Genomic DNA, 22,162 nt, shown 5'->3' on the forward strand with positions numbered 1-22,162 from the left:
AATCATGGCGAAAGTTGGCCGCATAAACTGATATGTCGCTTCAGTCTTACCGCCTAGCTTTCTTGTTCGGTGCTGGAGCGTCGTCCAAAATGGCATCGGAAGCGATCTCCGATAAAAGGACTCTAGCCTCTTGGAGCAATCGTTTCTCCCCAAGCCTCACTGTGACAGCGGCTTTGCGCCGCTCGCTAAGGTTGCTACCCGAGAGGATCAGCTCATCTTCTATAATAGTCGTCGGATACTGTGACGTGAGGGCATCAAGCGCCGTGATGAGTACAGTATGTTGAACCTCGTCGCGTTTTCGCTTGTCGACAATGCACGATGGATCCACTTTGCGAATAGCTTTGAGCATTGATTTGAGCTGCTCCCGGAGATCTTCTGGTATCTCGCTAAATTTAGCTGGATTGGCAAAAGTGCCATCTGGATTAGGTTCATCTGATTCTCGTTCCAAGACAAATGTCTCTTCGAACTCGTCCAAATCCAAATGCTCTCGCTTATCTAACATCAGCACGTGTTGAAACAAGAGAACTCACAATATTAGGGTAAAACTCACTGCGCTATCTAGCTGCTCACTTGACAGGCCTAGGTTTGCTGCCAAAGCATCTTCAATCATCTTCCATGGAAGTTCAACGACATCATAGCGAGAATGTTTCGGAGTTACGTATCCGTAGCGACGAAGGAGCTCAGAGTTAGGATGAGGGCCGTAGTAATTCAAGATCTCTTCGCCAGCTTTAATAGTTCGTAATGTTGCCACAGTAAGGGCGTCGTCTCCATAATTGACATGTGCCTGCATGATGTGAGTAAACTCATAAGCCGTCGTGTTGAGAACGTGTTTGGGGTAGATGGAACCATACGTTATACTCGGCATCAGCGTTGAGAATATCAGCCATTGGCACCATGCCCATTGTAGACTTGGCCTCACGATCTTCGACCCATTCTTCAGAATCATCCTCTTCTTCTTCGTCCTCATTCTGGAAGTCAAAAGCATATGACATTATCGTGCTTCCCATGCGATGGGCTAGTTGGATAAGCTCTTCATCGCTCTTGGCCTGGCTAGTTTGGAAGATGTCAGGATTTCCACGGATCACGGGCAAAATCTTTGCGTGGAACATTTCTTCCGCATTGGTTTTGCCAATTTTCGATCGTGTGGCGCTCGCTTGAAGCTCGTCAACTTCAGCATCAGACCAAAACATGGGCGTCTCGAACGATGCTGGAAGGACATCAAGGTATGGCTTCCAACTCGACTGGTCTCCTTTGAAGTACTCGTATATCAAGACAATAATCAGCGTGCTCCAGGGATCTTGCTGCGGCTTGTTATCCACCTCCATGGCAGTATCCTGGTTGAGGAAGACATCGGGTAGCTTTGCTCTGAGCTCAGAGGTCTCGATATTGACAATTGCACTTCGAGGCACAGTAAATAAGACTGTATCAGCAGGAATATCCTGAAGCGCCACTACAGTTGTTTGTTAATTACTGTAATGCCACGGTTAAAAGTCAATGGCAACAAACCTATGCCGCGACCTGCATTTCTTTCTCGTAGATCCCTAATCTCGATATGCTCAGAAAATGTAGACCCAGGCAAAGACTTGAACCAATCAAGGAACACTTTTGTCTGGCTCTGAAAATCGCTGGTAGACATGGTGAATCTATGATGCCGCTTATTCAATCCAAAATCACAAGTTTTCAAGCAAAGTGTAGCAGAAATGAGAGTTGGGGTTGATATTTGGTGTAGAGTAGAAACTTTGAGAAGGTACTTGGTAGGCGCGAAGCGTTTTTATACAGTGCGGGTATTCATACCATACACAAAAAGCATTTTTTCCCGCACGGAGCTCCTACTACTACTAGTAGTACAGCTTCAGTACGGAGTACCCTGTACCGCTTGCCCAAGAGCGCTAGGATCTCGGCACTGGAGACATCTCAGCGAAGAGCTCGGTTTTGCAATTTTCATCCTCTATTTTTACGGAGACGATATATATTAATCTTGTCAAGGCTTCAGTAGCCAAGCTCACAATCACTCTGACCTACAATCTCTCTCCGGGAATTGCTCCTCTTCGGTTACACGTCACGATTGTTCACAACTTGGCCTCATGCGACGTGCGCAAGCGATAAGCCACCAATCTACAGCATATTCTTCTTTCAATTTTTAGATTGAACCCCTAAGCATACTCTTCGCTATTTACCGCCACCTTCTCTTTCTTGCTGACCTCCCGCTTCTTTGGACGTAGCCATTCTTCCATGCCCAACGGCCAATATACCCGGTTCTGCGGCCCTCCCATGCCAAAGTCCTCAGGGCTTATGCGTGGAGCTTCTGATTCTCTCTCTTCCTTATCACCGTCGCTCCTGTTGGTCTTTTTGACCAATCTTTTCGCTTCCCGAATAGCCTCTTTGCTAAGTTCATCGTCCCGCTCGTGTGGGACGACGTCGTTAAAGAGGTCCCATCCAGGGAGCTTGAAGGTCCTCATGAGCTCAAAAACGGCTTGCTCTTTGTCTTTGGCCTCGATCATCAAATCCATATCTGGTTTGCATGGGGGGAGGACCTTGACGCGCGCAGAATGTTTCCGCCGATCTCGTGGCGTGACAGCGTCTGCTGTCGGTTCGCTATAGTGCATTTTCTGCTTGATATTCTTTCTCGACCAAGTCTTTTCTATGCGGTCGTAGAAGCTCATAATGTCCAGAGTGCCCTCACGGATGCTGGGGTCAAAAATGATGTTGTGATGGTGATAATCCAGGACTAGCGGAATATTGAGCTCCTCACATATCGGCAAAAGGTCATGGACACTCCACGAGACATCGTCATTTTCCAGAACCAGCCTCCTTTTGACTCCCTCCGTCAGTCTGGAGTAGTTTTCGCGAAAACGATCCAGAGTCGCTGCCTTGTCGCCATATACACCTCCCATGTGCAGAATCATGACTGCATCTCGGTCCATCTGCTCAGGTAATTTCAACAACGATAGCATCTCGTCGTGGTATTCGAGGTCTCTGAAAGAAGCAGCCACAACCTCTTTTCTAGGACTGGCAATTTGCGTATACTGTCCCGGATGTGTTGTAAGGCGATGACCTAGCTCAGTAGCCACTTTTCCCGCGTCGGCCAGCACATCAGCGGCGAACGGGGCGAGTTTATAGCCATGTTCCTCGTGGCTTGCAAAGGGGAACATTTCGCTACTGAGCCGCATAAATTTTATGCCGTATTTGTCGTTCCATCTCAACATCTTGACTATATCTCTTGCGTTTGCAAGGCCCAGATCCTGTACAAATTTGAGCCCTCTCTGGACATCTGGAGGCTTTGTCTTGTCTGGTCGGTTTTTTGTAGGATGCTCAGGCTGTGTTGGATCCTGTAGGGGATATCTGTGATCGATGATTGAGGAAATGCGGCAAGTTCGAGACGAAAAGACTGGAGGGTTAGCTGCTCTGAGATATGTATTCAGACAAGCCTATGCGTACTCGCATTAGCCTCCATGCTAATTATCAAGTTGCAGCGTTGGATGATAGTCAAGCGATTGTTATCGACATGGCGGCATCAGTACTCACATAACCGAGACGTCCTTTCCACGGTAGTGGAAGGACGTCGCTATTTACAGGCGGCGGTCGTCTTGCACTCCTTTCGGTCGTTTCCGCATCTGCATTTGCCTCAGATGTATCAGCTGTCTCCGTCTGTTGGACGACTTTGGGCTTCTCTACAACTTTTTGTTCAGCAGCTTCCTCGGGGCTCTCTTTTGCCCTCCTCTTCAAGGCCGGCCTGGTCCTCGTCGCTTCCTCTCGAACCCTTTCAGGATCGCATTTGGATAAATCTGAGGTTTCCACAGCTAATCGTTGTCTTTTTACTGCACTCTGCAGTTTCAGCCCCATCTCTCCAAGCTCTTTCATTGTTCGCTGGAAGGCTTCTGACGAGAGGCTTGGGCCGCCCGCTAGGCCAAAGGTTCTTGTCGGTCCATCTTCTTGATGAAGGTCATCGAGCTGCTGGCTGATAATTCCAACTCCATTGGTCTTTCTCGAACTACGTCGGACTTTGGCTGCAGGCGGCTCTGCTACAACTGGCTCCCCTTTCTTCCGCTTGGGAGCCATTTCGTGAGTTGAGCGAATCAGTGGCTGGCGTGGTGCTAGTCGTGAGATGGATGAGAGGGAGAGTTGTCGAGAGCTACTCAGCAACGCCACAGTAGTGCACTGTAAGGTGAAGACGGATGGGTTAGAGGCGTGTCAAGCACACAAAATCATCTTTCCTCGGGGGTCTATATCAGACAGCTATTCCAAACAAGGCAGTACAGATCAATGGTTTATGTTGAGCCAATACCGCTGCGCTGGTCACGAAGATGGATGTTCACGCTTTCGCACGTAGTTGCGCCGAACGTCGTATAAGAAAGCTTGGCTACCCTTGTTTATAGTCTCTACGAAATAAGCCTTGGTCAAGGAAGGGGGGATCTACGTAAGACACCAGGTCGAGCGAGAGCGGGCAAACAGGGTGCCACAGCAACGCCAGAGGCTTCGATCTATGCCCAGATCCCAGATTCGTCGTTTCATAACCATGACTTCGATGAAGTCATCAGCCCGCCAAACCATCTCGATCGGGATCGTGCGTTGGTGGATACGTACCAACTCCACAACTTTGCTTGGCGAATGGCGGCCTAGCTAACGTCTCAAGGCGGCATTGCACGTCTCTTTGGGGATATTAGCTGGACGGGCTAAACAGCTCTGTCTCGTTATCAGATGACCTTTTGCGCATCTCATTTGCTCCTTGAGAGGCAATCTCACCAAGCTAAGCCACGAGCCGCAAGCTGCGACGGAGAGACAGAGCTTCCTAGAGCTTTCTAGCGCCAGGCTCTGCTTGTAAGTGATGCTGGGAGCACCACCGCATCATGCTGATGCAACCCTCCCTTGTCTGTGCCTGGCGCCACCGTGCCACGGAGCACTGCTCCGTGGTGACACAATGTCGAGGGCAAGTATTAATTCGCGCTGAAGCTGTCATCGATGTGTAGCTGATGCAGCAGCTCGACCTGAAACAGCACTCTGCAGCACTCGAGATGGCCAAATCATCATGATCTCATCAATGCCTACCACAGATACGGATATATACGCCTCCTGGTGCCAGCCTATAGATTGCTCCACACTGACGCCTTTGGGGGGTTCTCGAGGAGCGACGAAGACGAGTCCTTACTGAAGCTTTTGTCAATTGATAACTCCTAGAGTTCTGTGGCGGTAGAAATCATCATATACCTGCTCATTGAAAGGCGAATAAGTTGTCCAAAGCATGGGTCGGTGGACGAACTCATTTATGCGTATAGATTCGATTCGACCAACGGTTAGTGGCAAAGGCGCCACAAGCGTTTATGAAATCATATGTGGAGCCTCTCATTACCGGGAGCTCATTTTTGATTTGGTGTTTTCGTCTTGCCGCTATCCCAAGGCTCCAGCCCATGCCGCCAGCAGATCATTGTCTCGATTGGGGTTTAACTTTTAAGAATCAAGGCTAAGCTCGCTTGGCTCGGCCATGAAGCTGCGTAGATGCGAATTTGGGGGCGGGGACGGTGGAGCTCGCCATGAAATTGCTCCTTGGAAACCTCGGGTATATGGAGGCGAAATATCCTTTAGTAATGCTTCTCTTCACTCACCAGCAAAGAGAAGTGTCGTGCGGCTGACTAGCATGCAATCTTGAAATTGCGCTGCTAAGAATTGTTCACCGTTAGCCGCCGTTTTAGCTCAGGTGTGGATTCCGGGGTTGTATCAAGTTATAACTGACCTAGGCTTCTTTCTATCCTCGCGCAAGATGCGACGTTGAGCCGTGAGAACGAAATGCCAATATGCGCCCGGAGATGCTCTGTTGGTTAGGTTGGGTGCGAAGACGTTGTTGACGGCAAAATCGTATACGTACATGGCCGTTTTGTTCCTAGCATTACATCAAAAATACCGGAATAAAGAAGGCCATGATGGATTCTGGCGGAACCACGATTCAATCCTCCGCCACCAACTTCCACGGAGACTTCGCTGATAGCAGGCAGCCCCTGCGTCGATGCGTGTGATTACGGAGTGCTACCCCGTATGTACATCGGACGGGCAATAGCAGGCAATAACTGGCAATATCCTGGTCCTGGCTTTTCGTCCCATGATGAGCGTGCCATCGATAAACCAACCCCTCCCCTGGTTGTTACTGCATACAGCTGGCGATGAGAAGACGCTCAAAGATGCTCCAAGTCTTGTACTCCTGAATAGATGCTTTGTTCTATGTATTGGTACATACTACGGTTTGCTGCTTCAAACATAGCGAGCAGCAACCGCCGTCGCAAAACTGTGTGCTTGCGGTAATGCGGCTTTGGCATTTGTCAGATTCGTATGAGGTACGGATGGAGGCAGTAGTGCAGATATAGCAACATCCTCGTCCCAACTCGATCGCACAATATGTATTACTGGCTGGCCCCAGTCTCGACCGATGCCGTGGAGCGGGCCCTCAGAGCAAGCTCAAGCCAAACGCGATGCTGTATACGACGCCTTGCTACTTCTCCCTGCGCAGAGCTAGCAGACGTGTACTCGCTGCGGTCATTCAGGAAGGGCTATTGAATTGGAAGTAGGGCGACGTCGAAGCTGAGTTGAGCTGAGCTGAGCCGAGCTGAGAAGCGCACTCGTAATTGATGACAAGAGGGCACTCGCATACCGCTTTTATGTTTGCATGAGTAAGCAGGCTACGAGGACAGACAAGTAAGGGAGACGAGAAGTCAAATGAAGCTCAGCCGTGAGAGTAAGTATGATGACCAGACGAATGCTCTCCGGCTTCAGCCAAATGCATCCGTGGCAGATCCAGAAGCCAAAAGGGAACCGTAGCACCACCCCATGTTCATGTCATGTTAATTTTGGGTGCGCCAGAAACAAGGCTTGCATGCCTTGCTCGCTGTGATGGGCAAGGGGTAGTCTGTGATTTGATTCATGCGCTACCCGCCGGAGAAGCAACTCCGCTCACGCCGTCGTCTCTCTTCTCGCGTGGCTACCTAATTCTTACTTGCACATGCAAAGCGCATACCCCTTGCTGTTAGTTGGTCGAAGAAGTGCTGCAAATAGGTATGAGCTGTGTATGTATCGTTTCGTACTCAATCAGCTCGGCGGTTAGTGGCTTGAAAGGCTGGGGTTGGGCGGAAAGCATTTAGCCGCGAGAACAAGCCCGGTTTCCAGTCGTCAGTAGAAGCAAAGCAGCTCGTAGTCTAGGGGATGCCATCGTGATGCCAAAGTAGGTAGTAGTACCTAGTATGTAGGTATTTTTGAGCTTAACAAAGCATGGAACGTACGACTTGCCATGCCGCTGTAATATTCTCCGACCGTTTAGCCCATCAGCCGTACGGAGAAAAAAGAGACTGGATGCGCGTAAAAGGCACGCAAAGGGGATTCTGGTCAGCTCTCCATCCCCACGTTTGGCAACTGATCAAACTGTGGTGGGGTCCCAAAATCATCCATATCGAGACTTGAAGGGGGGTCTCAGCTATTGTTTCGGCCCTGCTCTCTTTCTATTTTGATATACGTACGTTGCGTGACGAGGCTTGGAGTCGCCAAGATCACGATGAACGAAACCCTAATATCGATGAAACAAAATTAGCCTATTCAAAACGGGATGATATAAATAGTGCAGGCTTCGATGGAAGGAACGTCGCAGTTTCTCGCATTCGCTTATCGGCGTGTTATCTTTTCTCTCTCGCCTCGTGGATTTCGCTGTTTTATTATGGATCCGTCTCCCCAAACACACGTCCACATTGCTCTCAAACTCGGTCCCGCTGTATCAGCTTTTCGATCAGTCTAAGCACGGCATTGCTACTGCTAGGCTGTAGGTGTGTCAGGGGATTGCGCCAAGTTTCCACGGGGAGTGGACTCCGTCATCTCGGCGATATTTGCTGGTTCGTATCGCTTAGCTAAAAATACCCAGGTGAAGCCATCTAAAGAAGGTTTTTTTTCTTCTTCCAATTCAAGTTTTTGCGCAACGTCGGTTGACATCGGTTGTGAGCACCCAATGCTACAACTGGTTCGCCTATTGCTACTCGGACCTACTCTATGAAGCATTGCAACGTGGAAACGGAATTGATTCGCTGCGATATCCAGAGTGTGGCAGGCTAGTGTGAGACAGATGCATGCACACAGCGTCAGAGAGGCTGTGACGAGTATTCCAGCGAGTACTCCGCCGTAGCATTAGCAGGCAGCAGGTTGAGATATCACTGAGTACATTGTACAGGTATGCCGCTGTATTTTAGTGCGCTTCTTGACGCGGCCACGAGAGCGAGATGAGACGAGACGATGTACATTGCGATATTCCGTGGAAGCTGCGTGTTCCCACGGTCCGAGGCGCACAGAATAGGTACATGTACAAAGGTACAGAGGCACTGGATGCTCCAGGGACATGGCCTTAACAGCTGGCCCCTCACCTCGACCTCAACGTTTTCTCCCCCCCTGTCATCGCCCAGCCATTCCACCATCCACCTCGCAACTTGGCTTCGGTATCTATTACAAGTACGCCGTCCATGACAATTACGAGCGAATGGATCTTGTGGGCAATATCTGCCTTGTAGCTGGAGTTCCTGCAGCGCTACAGCACTCCCCAGAAAATTAACCGCGCCGCAAGATCTAGATTCATGCCCTCTTGCTCCCGAAGACGACGGCGTTTGGGCGTCCCCCGGGTGGCGACTGATTCTCAGCACCAGCAGCGACAGATCGATTCACCCGCGACAAGGGCCTGCAGCCACCACGTTTTCGGACCATGGCCGGACCTCTCAGAAGGCTGCATTCCGGCCAGCCAGCCATGAGCCTTTGCGGCAGCTTATTCCACCGCAATGCGCAATCTGTACAGCACAGTATGCACCAAGGCCAGGACGAAGTTGAAGGCTAGGGCTATCGGAACCTGCGGGCACTTCAGCCTTACAGTATGCTGCCGCTGTTCAGGAAGAGGCAAGCGTGCATGTAGTATGGAGGATGCTGCTGTTTAGCCAGAAGGCTGCCGTCCCTAGCGGCATTGGCACCCGTCCGCATCCTGGACCAACAGCATCGCCATGTTCAATTGTGTTGCGAGCGCAGGTATCTCTCCTCTTGATCTCCTTAGTCTAAGCTTGTTGGACACGGCTGTCTGTCCCTTCTACAACGCACTCCTGCGCGTCCCTGGAGAGCAACAGGCCATGGGCGAACAGACTCAACTGGGATAGTTCACCCGTGCCTTGTCCACTACGCTCAGTCCATGTATACCGTGCTGTACGTACCTTGGCTGGGCAGCCCTTGATGGTGATGGCGCCAACAGAGAGCCTCAGGTCATACGCGGACAACGGACAACGGACAACCCCCCCTTCTCCGCCCTTCTGACGCCTTTCTCGGCTTCCGCTTGGCAGAAACAGGAGCACGAGAGAGATTTTCGTCAAATGGAACAGGGCAGAGGGCAAATGCTGCCACGCCCACGCCCACTACGTACTGCTAGCAGCGGTAGCGTTACATCTTATCGGCGCCTCGATTCACTTGCCGATGCTAGTCTGTGCCAAACCGACTAAACATGGCGTCCAGACAGCCACGCAGCGGCCTGGACCCTTGACAGGTCACATCACAGCACGTCTAGCCTGGCTTCTCGCTCTTCCTCCATGCCGTGAGTGTGCGACAGCAAGCTTCAGCGCCGTTTTGGCCCCGTCTAGAGTGGCCTTGGCCCTAAGGCAATCAACATCCCCCTGGTCGGCTGGTCCTAGTCTGGCAGTTGCGTGCTGCGCTTGAGGCAGGCTGGCCATTTAGAGCTGATGGCGGCCCTCCTAATTCATCCATCTCTCTGTACGCGTTGGTCAGCCCTGGCCAAAGGACCCGGTCGCATCTCCACCACGTCTCTCCACATGGGAGCAGACAGGACTAGCGCCAGCCCTTCGGTGAGCTCAAGACGGCTGCGAGCCTGTGTAGACACTCGAGCACTCTATCCGCAGGACGAAGAGCGTGAAGCTGTTGGTGCTTGGTTACTTTAGCAAGCGGGAGCAGTAGCAGTAGTACTAGCTCTACTCTGCGGCCATCACTCAAAAGTCGATAAGAATACAGCCTTCTTCAACGACTAGAAAGCTTGAACAATTACAGCACTCGCAACAGCGCGTGCATGTACTGTACATACAAGTACGAGGCCTCGCCCAGACGGAGAAGCCTTTTTTGGCCTGCTCCGTACTGATCAATTCATCCATCCGCAGTGATCCCCGCAGCAGCCGCCCTACAGAAGGCCACGCTGCGCTAAAGGCTAGCGGCTTAGCGCAACAACCGCACCCCCAAATCCAGTAAATCCCAGCCCCGGGTGGCGCCTAGCCTGCTTGCTCAGCAGGTACCTCGTGCTAGCAGCGGCAGCTCAGCGCAGCAGAAAAACGGCTCCCAGCTCGGTCCAGAGCCGGCGTTAGTTGCGGCCGACTTTGCCAGGCCCTCCATCCTTCTCGCATTTAACAACGTCGCCTCGCTGATTTGGCCGCTTACCGCCGACTTCTCGTCTTTCCTCTCCTTGTCCACCGTTTCTCCTGCGCATCAGTCGGTCACTTGCATTTTGATATCAATCGCGAGCGCCGTTGGCTGTTGGCGCAAATAATTGATCAAGGAGCAAACAAGCCGGCAATCAATCAATCGCAACAAGCGACAATCAGCATTTTGCCCCCTTCTCTCCCTTCGTCTTGTCCCGCCCCGAGCCTAGCTTGCGGAATCCCGTCGTGTGGCGTCCCTCTTCTGTGTCTCTCAGTGTGCGTCGCCGAGGCTGTGTCTTACACTGGGGGTCCAGCATCTGCTCTGCGCGGCTGAGCGTCTCTTTTGAAGCAGCCTGGTCCCAGCCTGGCGGTTTCAACATCACCACAGCATTGGACGAACATAAAATCCGTCGCCAGCAATCCTGCGCCCCAACAACTTAGACACTGCGTAACGCACGTCCTCCCGGTCTTCACTTTCCGGGAAACAAAGCCCTTCTTTTTCTTTTGCTTCCTCGTCTCGGCATTGATACCGAAGCGACATTCGAGGGCGAGACATTGATCCTGGCCTTGTTGCACCCTGTGCCATTCTCCCTCTTCAGCGGCGTCAAGGAATAGCATGCCCCATATGCGTGAGGTGAAGACCTGTGACCGCTGCCGGCACTTCAAGCGGCGCTGCGACCTTCTCAAGCCGTCGTGCTCGCGATGCATCCAGGCCGGAGTGCGTTGCAGCTTCGATGTCAATGGCGTTGCCGTGCCCAGCGCAGCAGCCGCCGCTGGTGCCAGTGCGTCTCCTGGTTCTTCGCGACAGGCGAGGACGGCGCTCGCATCTTCTTCATCTCCTCCCGTCAACGGTGATCCGACCGCGGGCCAAAACGGGCTCATCTCGCCCACTGCCTCAACCGAGAGCCCTGAGCCCGCTGTTTCCATCGATGAAAATGGCATGCCGGTTCAGGGCAATGCCAACCCGCTGCGCGTTGTTCGCAAGCGCAAGCGCAATTGCCTGAGCTGCTTACGCTGTCATCGCCTCAAGGTCAAGTGCGATAAAGAGCTGCCCTGCGGTCGTTGCAAGTCGAGCGGCAACGGCAGGGAGTGTTATTATAGCTACAACAAGGGCCCCAACGGCGGGAAATTCCCCTGTCCCACAGCTCCGTCAAACAACGAGGAGACAAAGACGGTCCTAGCCACGTGGCAGGTCCAGCATAAAGTACGAGGATCCAGCCATTGGCGAGATCTCATGACCAAGGTATGTTTTGCAGGATTACGCCGCAGCAATTCCTACAGTGTATTAGATACTAATAGCTGGGGCTACACAGATTGGCGCTTTGGCATCTTTAGAATCGGCCCCGCTGGCTGCCGCTCTTGAAGATGTTGCTACAAATGCTTGTTTGGCAAACTTTACGCTGCCGGGCAATTTCCCCTTTGGTACCCCTGGTGCCACAAAGTACTTTGCGCGTGAGGCCGTCACTCGGCTGTTGGCGGGCGAGAGGCAGAACCATGAAAGGTATCTCCAGCGATATCTCGACTTGCTTGATGTCGTGAATCCAATCATCGACCTCCACATTTTCAAGCGCGAGATCGAGCGGTATTGGCTGGATCCCAATGCCTCCAATCTTTGCTGGCTGGCACAGTTCCTCATGGTCATGGGCCTCGGCAGCTTTGCCTCCGCCGAAGGAGAGCCTCCCGTCGCCACAGAATTCATGATGGCTGCCGAAGCATGCCTCATGCAGACGCCCTTTTCCTTCAGACCGACCCTGCTCACCCTCAAGACGCTGGCCCTCATGGTGGTGGCCAAGCAGGTCTGCAACCCCACCTGCTGGTCCGTGGATTCGTGCTGGTCCCTGCTCGGACTGCTCGTCCGCACAGCCTTCATCTATGGTCTTCCGCAAGATCCAACTGATGATGCGGAGACTAACCAAGAGGAAAAGGACGCCCGGAGAAAGCTGTGGCTTACCATTTTGTACCTCGATATCAAGGTGGCCATGTGCACTGGCATGCCTCCTCTAACACGGCCGGATGAGCTTGGCAACCTGCAAAAGATTCCAGAGTGGGGTCCGCCGGACAGCCTCCAGATGGTCTTGTACCAGTCGCTGCCAACCGTGCTATCGGTCATGGCGCAGATCAATTCCAAGAAGGATCAAATCTCATACCCCGATGTGCTGCGGTACAACGCTCAGCTGCGAGAGCTCATGAGCCATGCCCAACGCGTCTGCGTCGGACAGCTACAGCGGGTAACCGTCGACATCTTCCTGCGACGGTGCCTCATGGTTTTGCATCGTCCTTTTGCGTTGCACCCAGAGGGCCCTGTCATGTTTCCTGAATCGTACTGGTCATCCCTGGAATGCTGCCTGGCGTTGCTGGTGCATTATCGTGAGATGTGGTGTAGTGACGCGAGCCTGCGATTAGATCTTGTCGGACGAGCCTTTGTCCTCGATTTCTTCTCTGCAACCCTGACGACGTACATCCATGTGCTTCGCGCAGATGCGCCTCTTACAGGAGCTGCCGCCATAGGGTGTGCATTTCCTCCTCGGCAAATTATTCTCGATACTCTACGAAGCTGTGTCGATATTTGGAGTTCAGAAAAGGATAAGAGTGTGTGCTACCGCACTGGTTACAATCTGCTTGATGCGGTGCTCAACTTGGTTCCTAAAAATAAGATATAAAATCGCCGTGGTGGCGTAGGGCAGTGTATTACTCCACCTGCCAAAGCATTGCCAGAAGATGCCGCAAACAAGCGATAATGTGTATTCGGAATATTGACTGGATATTCCGGTTTTTATTCCTCTTTCAACAACCATAATACGACAGATGCAAATACGTCCCATTTCTCTTTATATATCCTGCTCATCGGCGCCCTGTTATGAATTTCGAATGCGTCTATTCTTTCTACAAGGACCTATTCATTATTGCGGTCTGAAATATACTCCATATAGCGGCCTGGCATGATTGAATATCTGAAGCGTCGTTTCTTTTCTTTTTCTATTTTCCATATTTCCATTCCACTCTCGTTTCTTTATTAGCCATCATTGGATTTGCGGGCTGGGTTTTGTATGAGGACAAATGCATGAAATCAGGCATGATGATGGACGGGCTATGAAAGAGGTCAGCAGGACAATTATATACATTAGGCCAGCGTTTATGTAGGAAGCGCGAGTCAATAGCAGTAACAATATTACTATTAGTCTGCAGAAACAGAAGCGAGACGATGCCTTCCTGAAGCAGACACGGCGGTGTAGGTCACCCATGTGCTATGGCGTAGATGGTGATTGATGGGCGATGATATTCGGCACAAGTGAGCATTTGAAAGCAATCATACGATACAGCGTTGTGTGCAGATGCGGTGCTTTTCCATCGTCGCTTCTCCATGCTGAGACATTTTGCTTTAGTCCTGACTGAATGGAGGCATCATCGAGTCAAGCCAAACAGAGCCGAGCTGCATGAGCTGAATAAACCCATAGACATCATGCTTATACTCTCCGTCCATGAAGAAAGCAACGCACCCTGCACGCGCCAGCCATGAAAACAACGCCTTGGCAACTCACCGTGCATGGAGACGCAAGACAAAGCAGCACGATATGAGATCATAGAACCCCCGTTCTGTCACGATCAAGCTCTGTTTTGCTCCCCCAAGCCGCTGACTGCTGCTATCTGGGCCACAGGCTTGTGATCAGTCAACCCCCGGCAATGGGGTGTGACGACATGCCACCGGTGCGTCATCCGGGTGCTGCTAGCAGGTGCTAGCAGGTGCTTTGCTTTGGCCGTTGCTCCTCGCCTGTAAAATCCCGCCAGCGTTGCAAAAGCCCACTAACGAAACAGCCACAGCGTTCTCGATCCCCCTCCCCGCTGAGGAGCTCCTCTCCAAGCTTTTTAGCAAGCTTGGGCTACTCTGCTCCCCACCTTTGGAAGCAAGGTTGAGAGGGTACATATACATTTGGCTCTGTACATGCAACCCTGACTTTTTTTTTTTTTTTTGCGCATAAACACCAAAAAAGAGCTCAGCTGCCTCAGGCCTTTTCCCTCTAGACCTGTTTAAAGTTGTCTGGGACCTGGCAACGTGATTCGGATCCTGCTTATCGCTTCGCACCATCTGCATCACCTGCGAACTATAGCTGCCCTCCCTTCTGACGACGGCTTTCAGCCTACGCCATCTCAGCCTCATCCTGCTCTACTCTACTCTGTCCCTGCTCTGCCTAGCCAGACTAGATTCAACCCGCCAAAATGACTTCTATTGTTGAGCACTCTCCGCCTGCTCACAGCCCGCCTGGCCCAGATGCCAAACGGCCCAGAGGTAAGTCTCGTGCTCTGCTGGCGCTGCTGGCGGCTTAATGTCTCTATTTACATGGCCTGTGGGCTGACTTGTATCAACGCTTTTAGGCATCCTCAAAAACCCTTCCTTTGGCTCTCCGCCGTCCCCTGAACGGCCGCGAGACCGGTCTCTGTCCGCCAAAGAGGTGACCCTCGCAAACACCCACATCAACGCCGGCCCTCGACGATCGTCCTCCGGAGCAGGCTCGCGCCGCCACTCCTCGCACAGCATCGGCGACCCGTCCGAGCCGGCCCAGCGTCTCAAGTGGGACGAGGCCAACCTCTACCTGACGGAGCAGGAGCGCTCGTCGACGATGAAGATTACGGAGCCAAAGACGCCGTATGCCAAGCACTACGACCCCGCAGAGGACCCGACCGACGACGAAGACGGGGATGAGGACGGCATTGCTGTTGCTGGCCGCAAGACTCAGCGTGCCGGTGCTGAAGACGACATTCCGGGCCTTTCGCTGGGCGAGCCGGAGGAGGAAATCCCGGAGAGGCCAGCGCACATATCGCGCAGCTCCAGCGAGAAGACGGTCCACGTGGAGCAGGAGAGCGTCACCCCCTCTGCCGAGGAGGAGGTCCTGGGACTCACGCCCGAGGAGAGGGAGAAGCACCGCAAGTTTGAGGAGGCGCGGAAGAAGCACTATGAGATGAAGAATGTGGCGCAGATTTTGGGACACCCGGAGGATCTTGATGATGAGGAGGATGACGACGATGACGAGGAGGAGAATGGAAATGGGGTCCCACCTATGCCTCCTTTGCCTACCAATATTGCTAACGGCTCGGCGTAGTTGAAGGAAGACCATGCATCGGTTTTGTTTTTTGCCCTTTTTCCCCTTTCTTTTAGCCATATCTACTATTCGTTTTTTTTTTTTTTGTCTTATTACATTTTTCGGTGCACCGCTGCATTACGGTGAGATATTGGGAGAAGAGGAGTATATTTTTGACAAGAGGAAGCTTTTAGGAGGAGTTTTATAGGTTTTTTATGAACTATGATGGCGTTTGTAGGTGGCATGGAAACGAGGAACGCGCATAACGGCGGCATCACGAGGTATGGGAATACCATAGTGGCAGTTTGATCAGGACTGAAAAAAATACACCGGTTTATATTTATGTGTTGCATCGTGTATGTTCTGCGTGTTTGCTTCATGACTGGTAAATGTTAAGCTAGAATATGCGCTCCTACATACTTGTTTCTAAAAACAGAAATAGAAATTGTTTCTAAGAATATCAGTCTATAGGCTATCCCATCTCTATATTCCATCTTTATATACAACATTTCCAACTTTTTTTTCACGTTTATCAAATTGTTATTGTGCTTATGTTTTTTGTGTTCCCGTATGACTGCATAAACTGTCCCTTTCGCTCAAAGCAAACCCTTCCGCGCCAGTTCAATCTTGCGCGCGGCTTCTCCCTGCTTGAACCCGCCTTTTGAAACGCAGGTGCGCTTCCCTTCTGCGAGCTCGAATTTGTCGTCGTTGGCGTCCCATGCGCAGGGGCAGTGGTGCGGGAAGTGGACGCAGGCGAGTGTGTCGGGGCAGAGGTAGTGGTCACAGGTGGCTGTTGGCGTCTTGCGTTAGTATCTCTCCATGTTCATTTGACATTCTCATTATTTCTCGGATGATAAATAGGCAAATAGAAGTTTAAGAGATTGTGAAATGAGGAAGAAGGCGGGAAATCCACACTCACAATGTGTGTACTGGTGTTGATAATGGCGAGCGTCGCTGGGGTTGTTCTGCGGGCGCTGCTCTTGGTGGTGGCCGCCGCCGCCGCCGCCGCCGCCAAACATTTGGTCAAAGAATCCAAACTGGGCATTGGCCAAGGCGAAAAAGGACAAAAGAGCTATTAAGAGCCGCATCTTGAGTAATTCTGATTGGCGATTGGAAGAGTGGCCAGAAAGTCAACAAAGTTCGAGGTGATGACGCTCTCGTTGGCGGAAGAGCTAAGCTGGCCACTGCAAGGTCTTATCGATAACAATCGAATGCGTGACTAAGCATCATAGCACCCAAAAATGGAAACTTGCAACTAAAGTTTTGATACAAGGATGCATTGGAGCATTTTGACATCAAACCCCTCGTAAGACTCGAGCCACAGACCTCCCCACGACAGAAGGGGGGAAAATCGCCTGGCCATGCGACTCTTCACGATACAGCGGCCGATATTGGCTGCTGTGGCTGCGCTTTCAAGGCCAACAATTGCAAACAGCGCTGTTGCTCCTCTCGGAGCGCAATTGGCCAATGTCCTGGCCGAGGGTCGAAGAAATGCTTCGGTGAAGGCGCAGGGAGCCTACAGGAAGAAGAGCAAGAGGGGAATTCCTAACAAACTTGGTGCCAAGCGGACTGGAGGTACGTCTGCAGCCGTTGGGGGGAAATTGAGAGAGAGATTTTTGGCACACGATTGCTAACCTGATGGTGATTAAAAGATCAATTCGTTATTCCGGGCAATATTCTTTACAAGCAGCGCGGAACACACTGGTGGCCAGGCGAGAATTGCATCATGGGCCGCGATCACACCATTCACTCCATGGCGACGGGCTACGTCAAATACTACCGCGACCCGGCGAAGCACCCCGACAGGAAATACATTGGCGTCGTCTTCAACAAGGAGGACACGCTGCCGTACCCGCAGCACGCCGAGCGTAAGCGCAAGCTCAACAAGACGGCGCACACGATCCGGACCGAGGCTGCGAAGCCGGAGCTGTCGCCGTCGGGAATCCCCTTTGAGGTCACGCGAGTGGAGGCCGGCGAGCCAGACAGGCTGCTGAGGCTGAGGGCGAATTACAGCTACCGCGAGGACAACTGGCGCATTGGACGGCTGGTGAAGACGACGGGGTTGAAGACGACGAGGTTCCGGACGAGGAAGCAGTGGTTCCGGCATAGACGGTGGAGGAGGGAGCGGGAGATTTCGGGGCAGAAGGAGGCGGAGAGGAAGAGGGCTGAGAGCGGGGGGGAGAAGGTTGTGAAGGCGATTAGCAAGAAGGCGGCGAAGAAGGCGGCGAAGCAGGCTGGTAAGAAGGCGAAATAAATGATGGGTGAGTGGGGTGGATGGTGTTGATACGATGTTTTTTTCTGTCTGGGGATATTGTACCTGTCTCAATAAAATAAAGTGTATAGTAGAATAAAAGGAATGAATTGATGGATATGAATCAGAGATGGGAGCCATCTTGACTGTTTGGATGCCAATGGCATGATATGATGTGGCACTGTTGGCAGAGATGAACACGGCGTATCTGACTGCAAGATTGCCTAAATCGGTATAAGAAAGGGCATGTGCAAGATTACCTGCCTGGGATATTAATGCTAGACTGCATATGCTTAGACGAGTAAGCTTGTTTTTATATCCTTTCTTGAAGAGTTTATCATGAATCCTTGAATAAGGCCTGGTCATTTAACTCTGTACTTTGATATTTACTGGCCTAGATTGAAGAGGAAAGAATTAGATGATGCAATGGGCAGGAATATTCAATGGAAATAGACTGGGCTGCAGACATATAAATCTAGGCCACAAAGCAAACAATCAACTTGGAAACCTAAACAATAAAACAATAGGTACTCTTCCAAGTCTTCCTCACATTCACTGCTACTGCTGTGAATCCCGCGCACAACCAACGCTTTCTTGTGGATGAAGCTCTGCGCGCTCGCGCTGCCCGCGCTATCGGCTGTATCTGCCCCTCGCCGTGGTGCATGTCACTAAAGCTCCACTGCAGAACGCCCACAGCACCTCCCGCGTGGCTTAAATGCACTCCGCGCTCGAATCGCGATAGGGACGACACCAGCGAGCAGATCGAGCACAGGCGATGAACCCTACGAGACAACTACCGTTACACCAAAACCTTTGATTCGACATCTTCCTACACGGACAACAAACATTGGGTGCTGCAGCTTGTCTGCGCGCCATGCCGGGAGCTTGGGCAGCCTGAGAGAGACGACGTTGTGCGATTTTCACCGGCCGGACCGACGCCAACATCGAGCGTACCCCTATGAGAACAGAGCCTCTGCTGCTGTTGGCTTGAAAGAACACGCCCTGGCTGTCGGGGCCTCGTAAATTGCTTCTCGCGCGCCTACCCTCCTTCTGCAGCCGGACTATGGCTTCCGCCCATAGAATGAAGCGTACAGAACAATCCCTGTGGAGGAAGAACAGCCAGACGATGCGGCAACGCGACGACCCAGCTGATGCGCCGCCTCCCCTAGTCGTCAGTGATATTCTGCCGTCTTCGTCGGCGGCTGGCAACCCCATTGCTCATGTCGAGACGCCTGTGCCTCTCCCGCTGCCGCTGCCTCCTCTGCGGACCTTGCCTTCGAACGGACCGGCGCTGAAGCGAAAGGCAATGGCGTCAAACGACAAGATTCTACAGGCACAACAACACTGGGAAGCCATGAACAGGGTCATGGAGCACAAAGGTGAATGCCGAGCCTTCTTGTTTGTCTAGACGCATTTGCTAGGTGCACGGGGCAGAATGAGACTTGGGCCGGCCATTGGTCAGCTCAGAGTGAATCGAGGCCCTTCCCCGGAGTGACCATATCTGTGTAACCGGCTGCCACTGCTGCCACCTCACTCAAGCTTGTCACACCTCGTTTCCGCTGCATACGCTGACATTGCATGTTTCCAGGCCCTGCTGTGTTACCAAGCAACCACGCACCTTTCGCTCAGATGATGGACTGGGCAAGGCCACCAAAAAGGGACGAGGCTAGAGGGGCAGCTGCCGAAGCAATGCCAGGAGCACAGCGGTTATCGGAAGAGGGCCTGATGCAGAGGATGGCGGATCTCAATAGATCTGCGAGCACCGGCTCAAGAACGCGTCGAACGTCGAGAAGCCAGCTTGTGGAACCGCCCGCTTCAGCCTCTGCGTCTGCGTCTGCCTCTACGTCTGAATCCGCGTCGCTGTCTCCAACTCAGCAACCTTTGGCCATCGATGAGATCGACACCATGGATCTTCGAAATGCTCAGGGCAATTGGAGTGGGCTACAGGAAAATTCCGAAAATATGTCGTACTATCTCTATACAGGCAAGTATTAGACCATGTACATTCCAGTCATTGGTGTTTTGGATTGTTTGAGCATTTAACTGATTCGATGTTGGCTGCTCTCAGAGGATGACGGTACTGTGCGAGGAACGCAGAACGCTCCATTTCCTCCGGGGAAAGAACGATACGACCATCCTGAGCCCGAGATGGGACGGCCGTTTATCTGCCCGGTGCGCAACTGTAGATCTCTTGCTATTAGCATGAAGCACATGGCGGCACACTTTCATGGGAAGCATAACCGCCTTTTGTTCAACGATAATGGCGATGGTACCTTTTCCCCAGTGAGAGCCTACACAAATAAGGACGACAGCTCTCCTGGCATCATCGTTTCGCGCATTCCGATCTCTGCTGAGGCACCACCCGCCGCAACCCCGGAATATTCAGAGAGACAAAGACTGCTGCTGCTGAGGACAAACGGTTCGCCTATGTCATACGTATCCGCAGGCCCTCGGGAAGCCGTTGTTGGAAGCGCTCTTGGAGGCAATTCCCCTGACATCCCAAAACGCACTTTGCGCACTGAGGCAGTCAACGATGTCATGGACGAGAGATTGGCAAAACGTCCCAAGAAGACTCCAGTGCCTCTACCCGTTCAAGCAACTGTGCTGCCGCCATCACCAACGCCCCCCAGTCTGCCCATGGAGCAGCCACCTATGACTGAAACGCTCAAGTTTTTGCACCGGTTCCTATCACCAAATCAGCAAATCCCTTCTCGGCCGGACATACTCGCACTCTCAAAATATGAGCGGGTTCGGAATTTGCCAGCCTCGTGGATAGACTATCATATTGATAAGACGATCGATCCTCTCCACTACGCCTGTGTTTTGGCGTATCTAGTAGGCACTGCAGAAGAAAAGAATCCGTGCCGCAAATGGAAAGGAGTATCGCGGCTGTCAGATCCCTGCGTAGGGTTGCCTGCGAGCCTTTCGGCCGAAGCGCGAGCTGCATTCAGCAGATCAAAGACGTGCATTGCCTGCCAATACCAATATTGCTACAACCGTACCAAAAACGAGTGCGAGTGGGCTAAAAACGACAACGGCATGGCGCTCGATACTATGGGCGAAGAAGCAGATGCAACGGCACAGGCAGAGGTGATACCCCAGTCTGGGGTTGAACCAGCATCTGAGATGATGCCCAAGGTAGTCGCAGCGGATAGCGGTTACGCAGACGATGATTATGATATGATATCAGACGGCCTACCACTATCGAAAAAGGAGCCTGAGCAGGTCCCCATTCGAACATCTCAAAACAAGAGTCCGCCACCTATATCAAATGTCACACAAAATCCAGCAGCCGCTCAGATGGAGGCGGAAGAAATGGAAGACTGGGAAATTGCCCCTGGTACTATCAAAGACGAAGTGACTAATATGAGTGAGTTTCCCCTCTGCCATGGCTGTTTACTAGCTGTACCAAGCACACGTTAGACTAACTGACTATACTAGATATCGGCTTTTCCAACACCTACATGTCTGACCAACGACCAATTACCATCTCCCCAGGGCTCAGCTTCAACGTTCTTGTCCTGAAGCCAGGACGCCCGTATCACTGGCCGGTGGCGATTAGCATGGTGCGCACGTGTTCTGTAAGCGCCGGCAAGATCAGTGTCAAGATGGGCGACAACGAGACGTTCAAGCTAGGGCCGAATGGAGTAGTTGTCATACGGCCAGGACAGGATTGCACGGTTTCAAACCGGCTTTACACAGATGCGGTGCTTCACTGCACGACTTTTGAGGACGACTTTCAGATGAAGTGATGGGCGAGGGGGATAAAGCAATAGGTCAAGGCTACTACTTATTTGGAGACGGACGGTTGTTTTGCTAGACTGAGATGATACCCTGTGTACATGTACATGAGCTGGCGTTTAGGGTTTCGTTTTACGGGGGGGGGGGCTTTCTATCCATCTTCTTTTCTTTGTTCTTCTTGACATCTGGTAAAGGCACAAGACGTTGTGAGTAGAGATGCAGTTATAAACATATAATACGCATTTGGATTATGGGCAGAACGTTGAACTGTCTTTCTATATAGCACCTGTTTCACACATGATTTGACGTCAAGGCGGCCTCTAGTCTTTGCTCTCATACCAAATTAAGTCGGAAGCGACGCCGAGTTAGCCATGACGAGTGCCGAGCCTACGGATGGCAGTTTTCATATCATGTGAATGTTTTTGCGGAGCTTTCAAAAGCCGACAGACGACAATCCGATGAGCTTAAAAGAGGACTCTTTCCCGCTCTAGTGGATCTAATTAATCTTGCATTGTCCTCAGCTTTGGATGCCAGCCTTGGGGTTCATGTGCCGCGAAATAGTCACGGTGGCGCCAGTCCCATGGCCAGAAATGCCAGGGTGCTGCCGGGGTCATTCGCAGCGTGGAGGGGGGCGCTGTAAGCACTGTAAAGTCTGCTGAAGGCAGCCAGGCATCAAAATTGAC

The 22,162-nt window shown here is 52.0% G+C and overlaps 7 protein-coding genes across 8 annotated transcripts; 4 read left to right on the forward strand and 3 right to left on the reverse strand.

Moving 5' to 3' along the window:
* Positions 1–46: 46 nt before the first annotated feature.
* Positions 47–1,636, reverse strand: TrAtP1_011632 (uncharacterized protein; the record flags this gene model as incomplete). The annotated part of the gene is made up of 4 exons (XM_014084739.3): positions 47–490; positions 551–784; positions 852–1,450; positions 1,507–1,636. The coding sequence occupies 4 exons, from the start codon at positions 1,634–1,636 to the stop codon at positions 47–49; spliced, it is 1,407 nt and encodes a 468-aa protein (XP_013940214.2).
* Positions 1,637–2,150: 514 nt separating this feature from the next.
* TrAtP1_011633 (uncharacterized protein) lies at positions 2,151–6,488 on the reverse strand. Its single transcript, XM_066115196.1, has 2 exons — positions 3,526–6,488; positions 2,151–3,428 (listed from the first exon to the last, which is right to left on the reverse strand). The coding sequence occupies exons 1-2, from the start codon at positions 4,057–4,059 to the stop codon at positions 2,154–2,156; spliced, it is 1,809 nt and encodes a 602-aa protein (XP_065971294.1). The 5' UTR covers positions 4,060–6,488; the 3' UTR covers positions 2,151–2,153.
* A 3,462-nt stretch (positions 6,489–9,950) lies between these two features.
* Positions 9,951–14,277, forward strand: TrAtP1_011635 (uncharacterized protein). The gene is made up of 2 exons (XM_014084740.2): positions 9,951–11,655; positions 11,726–14,277. Exons 1-2 carry the CDS (start codon positions 11,029–11,031, stop codon positions 13,070–13,072), a joined length of 1,974 nt encoding a protein of 657 aa, XP_013940215.1. The 5' UTR covers positions 9,951–11,028; the 3' UTR covers positions 13,073–14,277.
* On the forward strand, positions 14,278–15,594 carry TrAtP1_011636 (uncharacterized protein). Its single transcript, XM_014084741.2, has 2 exons — positions 14,278–14,697; positions 14,784–15,594. Exons 1-2 carry the CDS (start codon positions 14,628–14,630, stop codon positions 15,506–15,508), a joined length of 795 nt encoding a protein of 264 aa, XP_013940216.1. The 5' UTR covers positions 14,278–14,627; the 3' UTR covers positions 15,509–15,594.
* Positions 15,595–16,083: 489 nt separating this feature from the next.
* Positions 16,084–16,575, reverse strand: TrAtP1_011637 (uncharacterized protein; the record flags this gene model as incomplete). The annotated part of the gene is made up of 2 exons (XM_014084742.1): positions 16,084–16,277; positions 16,407–16,575. 2 exons carry the CDS (start codon positions 16,573–16,575, stop codon positions 16,084–16,086), a joined length of 363 nt encoding a protein of 120 aa, XP_013940217.1.
* Positions 16,576–16,768: 193 nt separating this feature from the next.
* TrAtP1_011638 (mitochondrial 54S ribosomal protein bL27m) lies at positions 16,769–17,866 on the forward strand. Its single transcript, XM_014084743.2, has 2 exons — positions 16,769–17,062; positions 17,140–17,866. Exons 1-2 carry the CDS (start codon positions 16,849–16,851, stop codon positions 17,739–17,741), a joined length of 816 nt encoding a protein of 271 aa, XP_013940218.1. The 5' UTR covers positions 16,769–16,848; the 3' UTR covers positions 17,742–17,866.
* A 580-nt stretch (positions 17,867–18,446) lies between these two features.
* Positions 18,447–21,797, forward strand: TrAtP1_011639 (uncharacterized protein). Of its 2 annotated transcripts, XM_066115197.1 has the most exons (4): positions 18,447–19,117; positions 19,327–19,722; positions 19,807–21,108; positions 21,180–21,797. In XM_066115197.1, exons 1-4 carry the CDS (start codon positions 18,802–18,804, stop codon positions 21,488–21,490), a joined length of 2,325 nt encoding a protein of 774 aa, XP_065971295.1. In that variant the 5' UTR covers positions 18,447–18,801; the 3' UTR covers positions 21,491–21,797. The 2 variants fall into 2 exon arrangements, with proteins under 2 accessions (XP_065971295.1, XP_065971296.1); XM_066115198.1 differs by having other exon boundaries at positions 18,447–19,722.
* Positions 21,798–22,162: the final 365 nt, after the last annotated feature.

This window comes from Trichoderma atroviride, chromosome 6, assembly GCF_020647795.1.
Source record: "Trichoderma atroviride chromosome 6, complete sequence".
In the NCBI taxonomy this organism is placed as follows: Eukaryota; Fungi; Ascomycota; class Sordariomycetes; order Hypocreales; family Hypocreaceae; genus Trichoderma; species Trichoderma atroviride.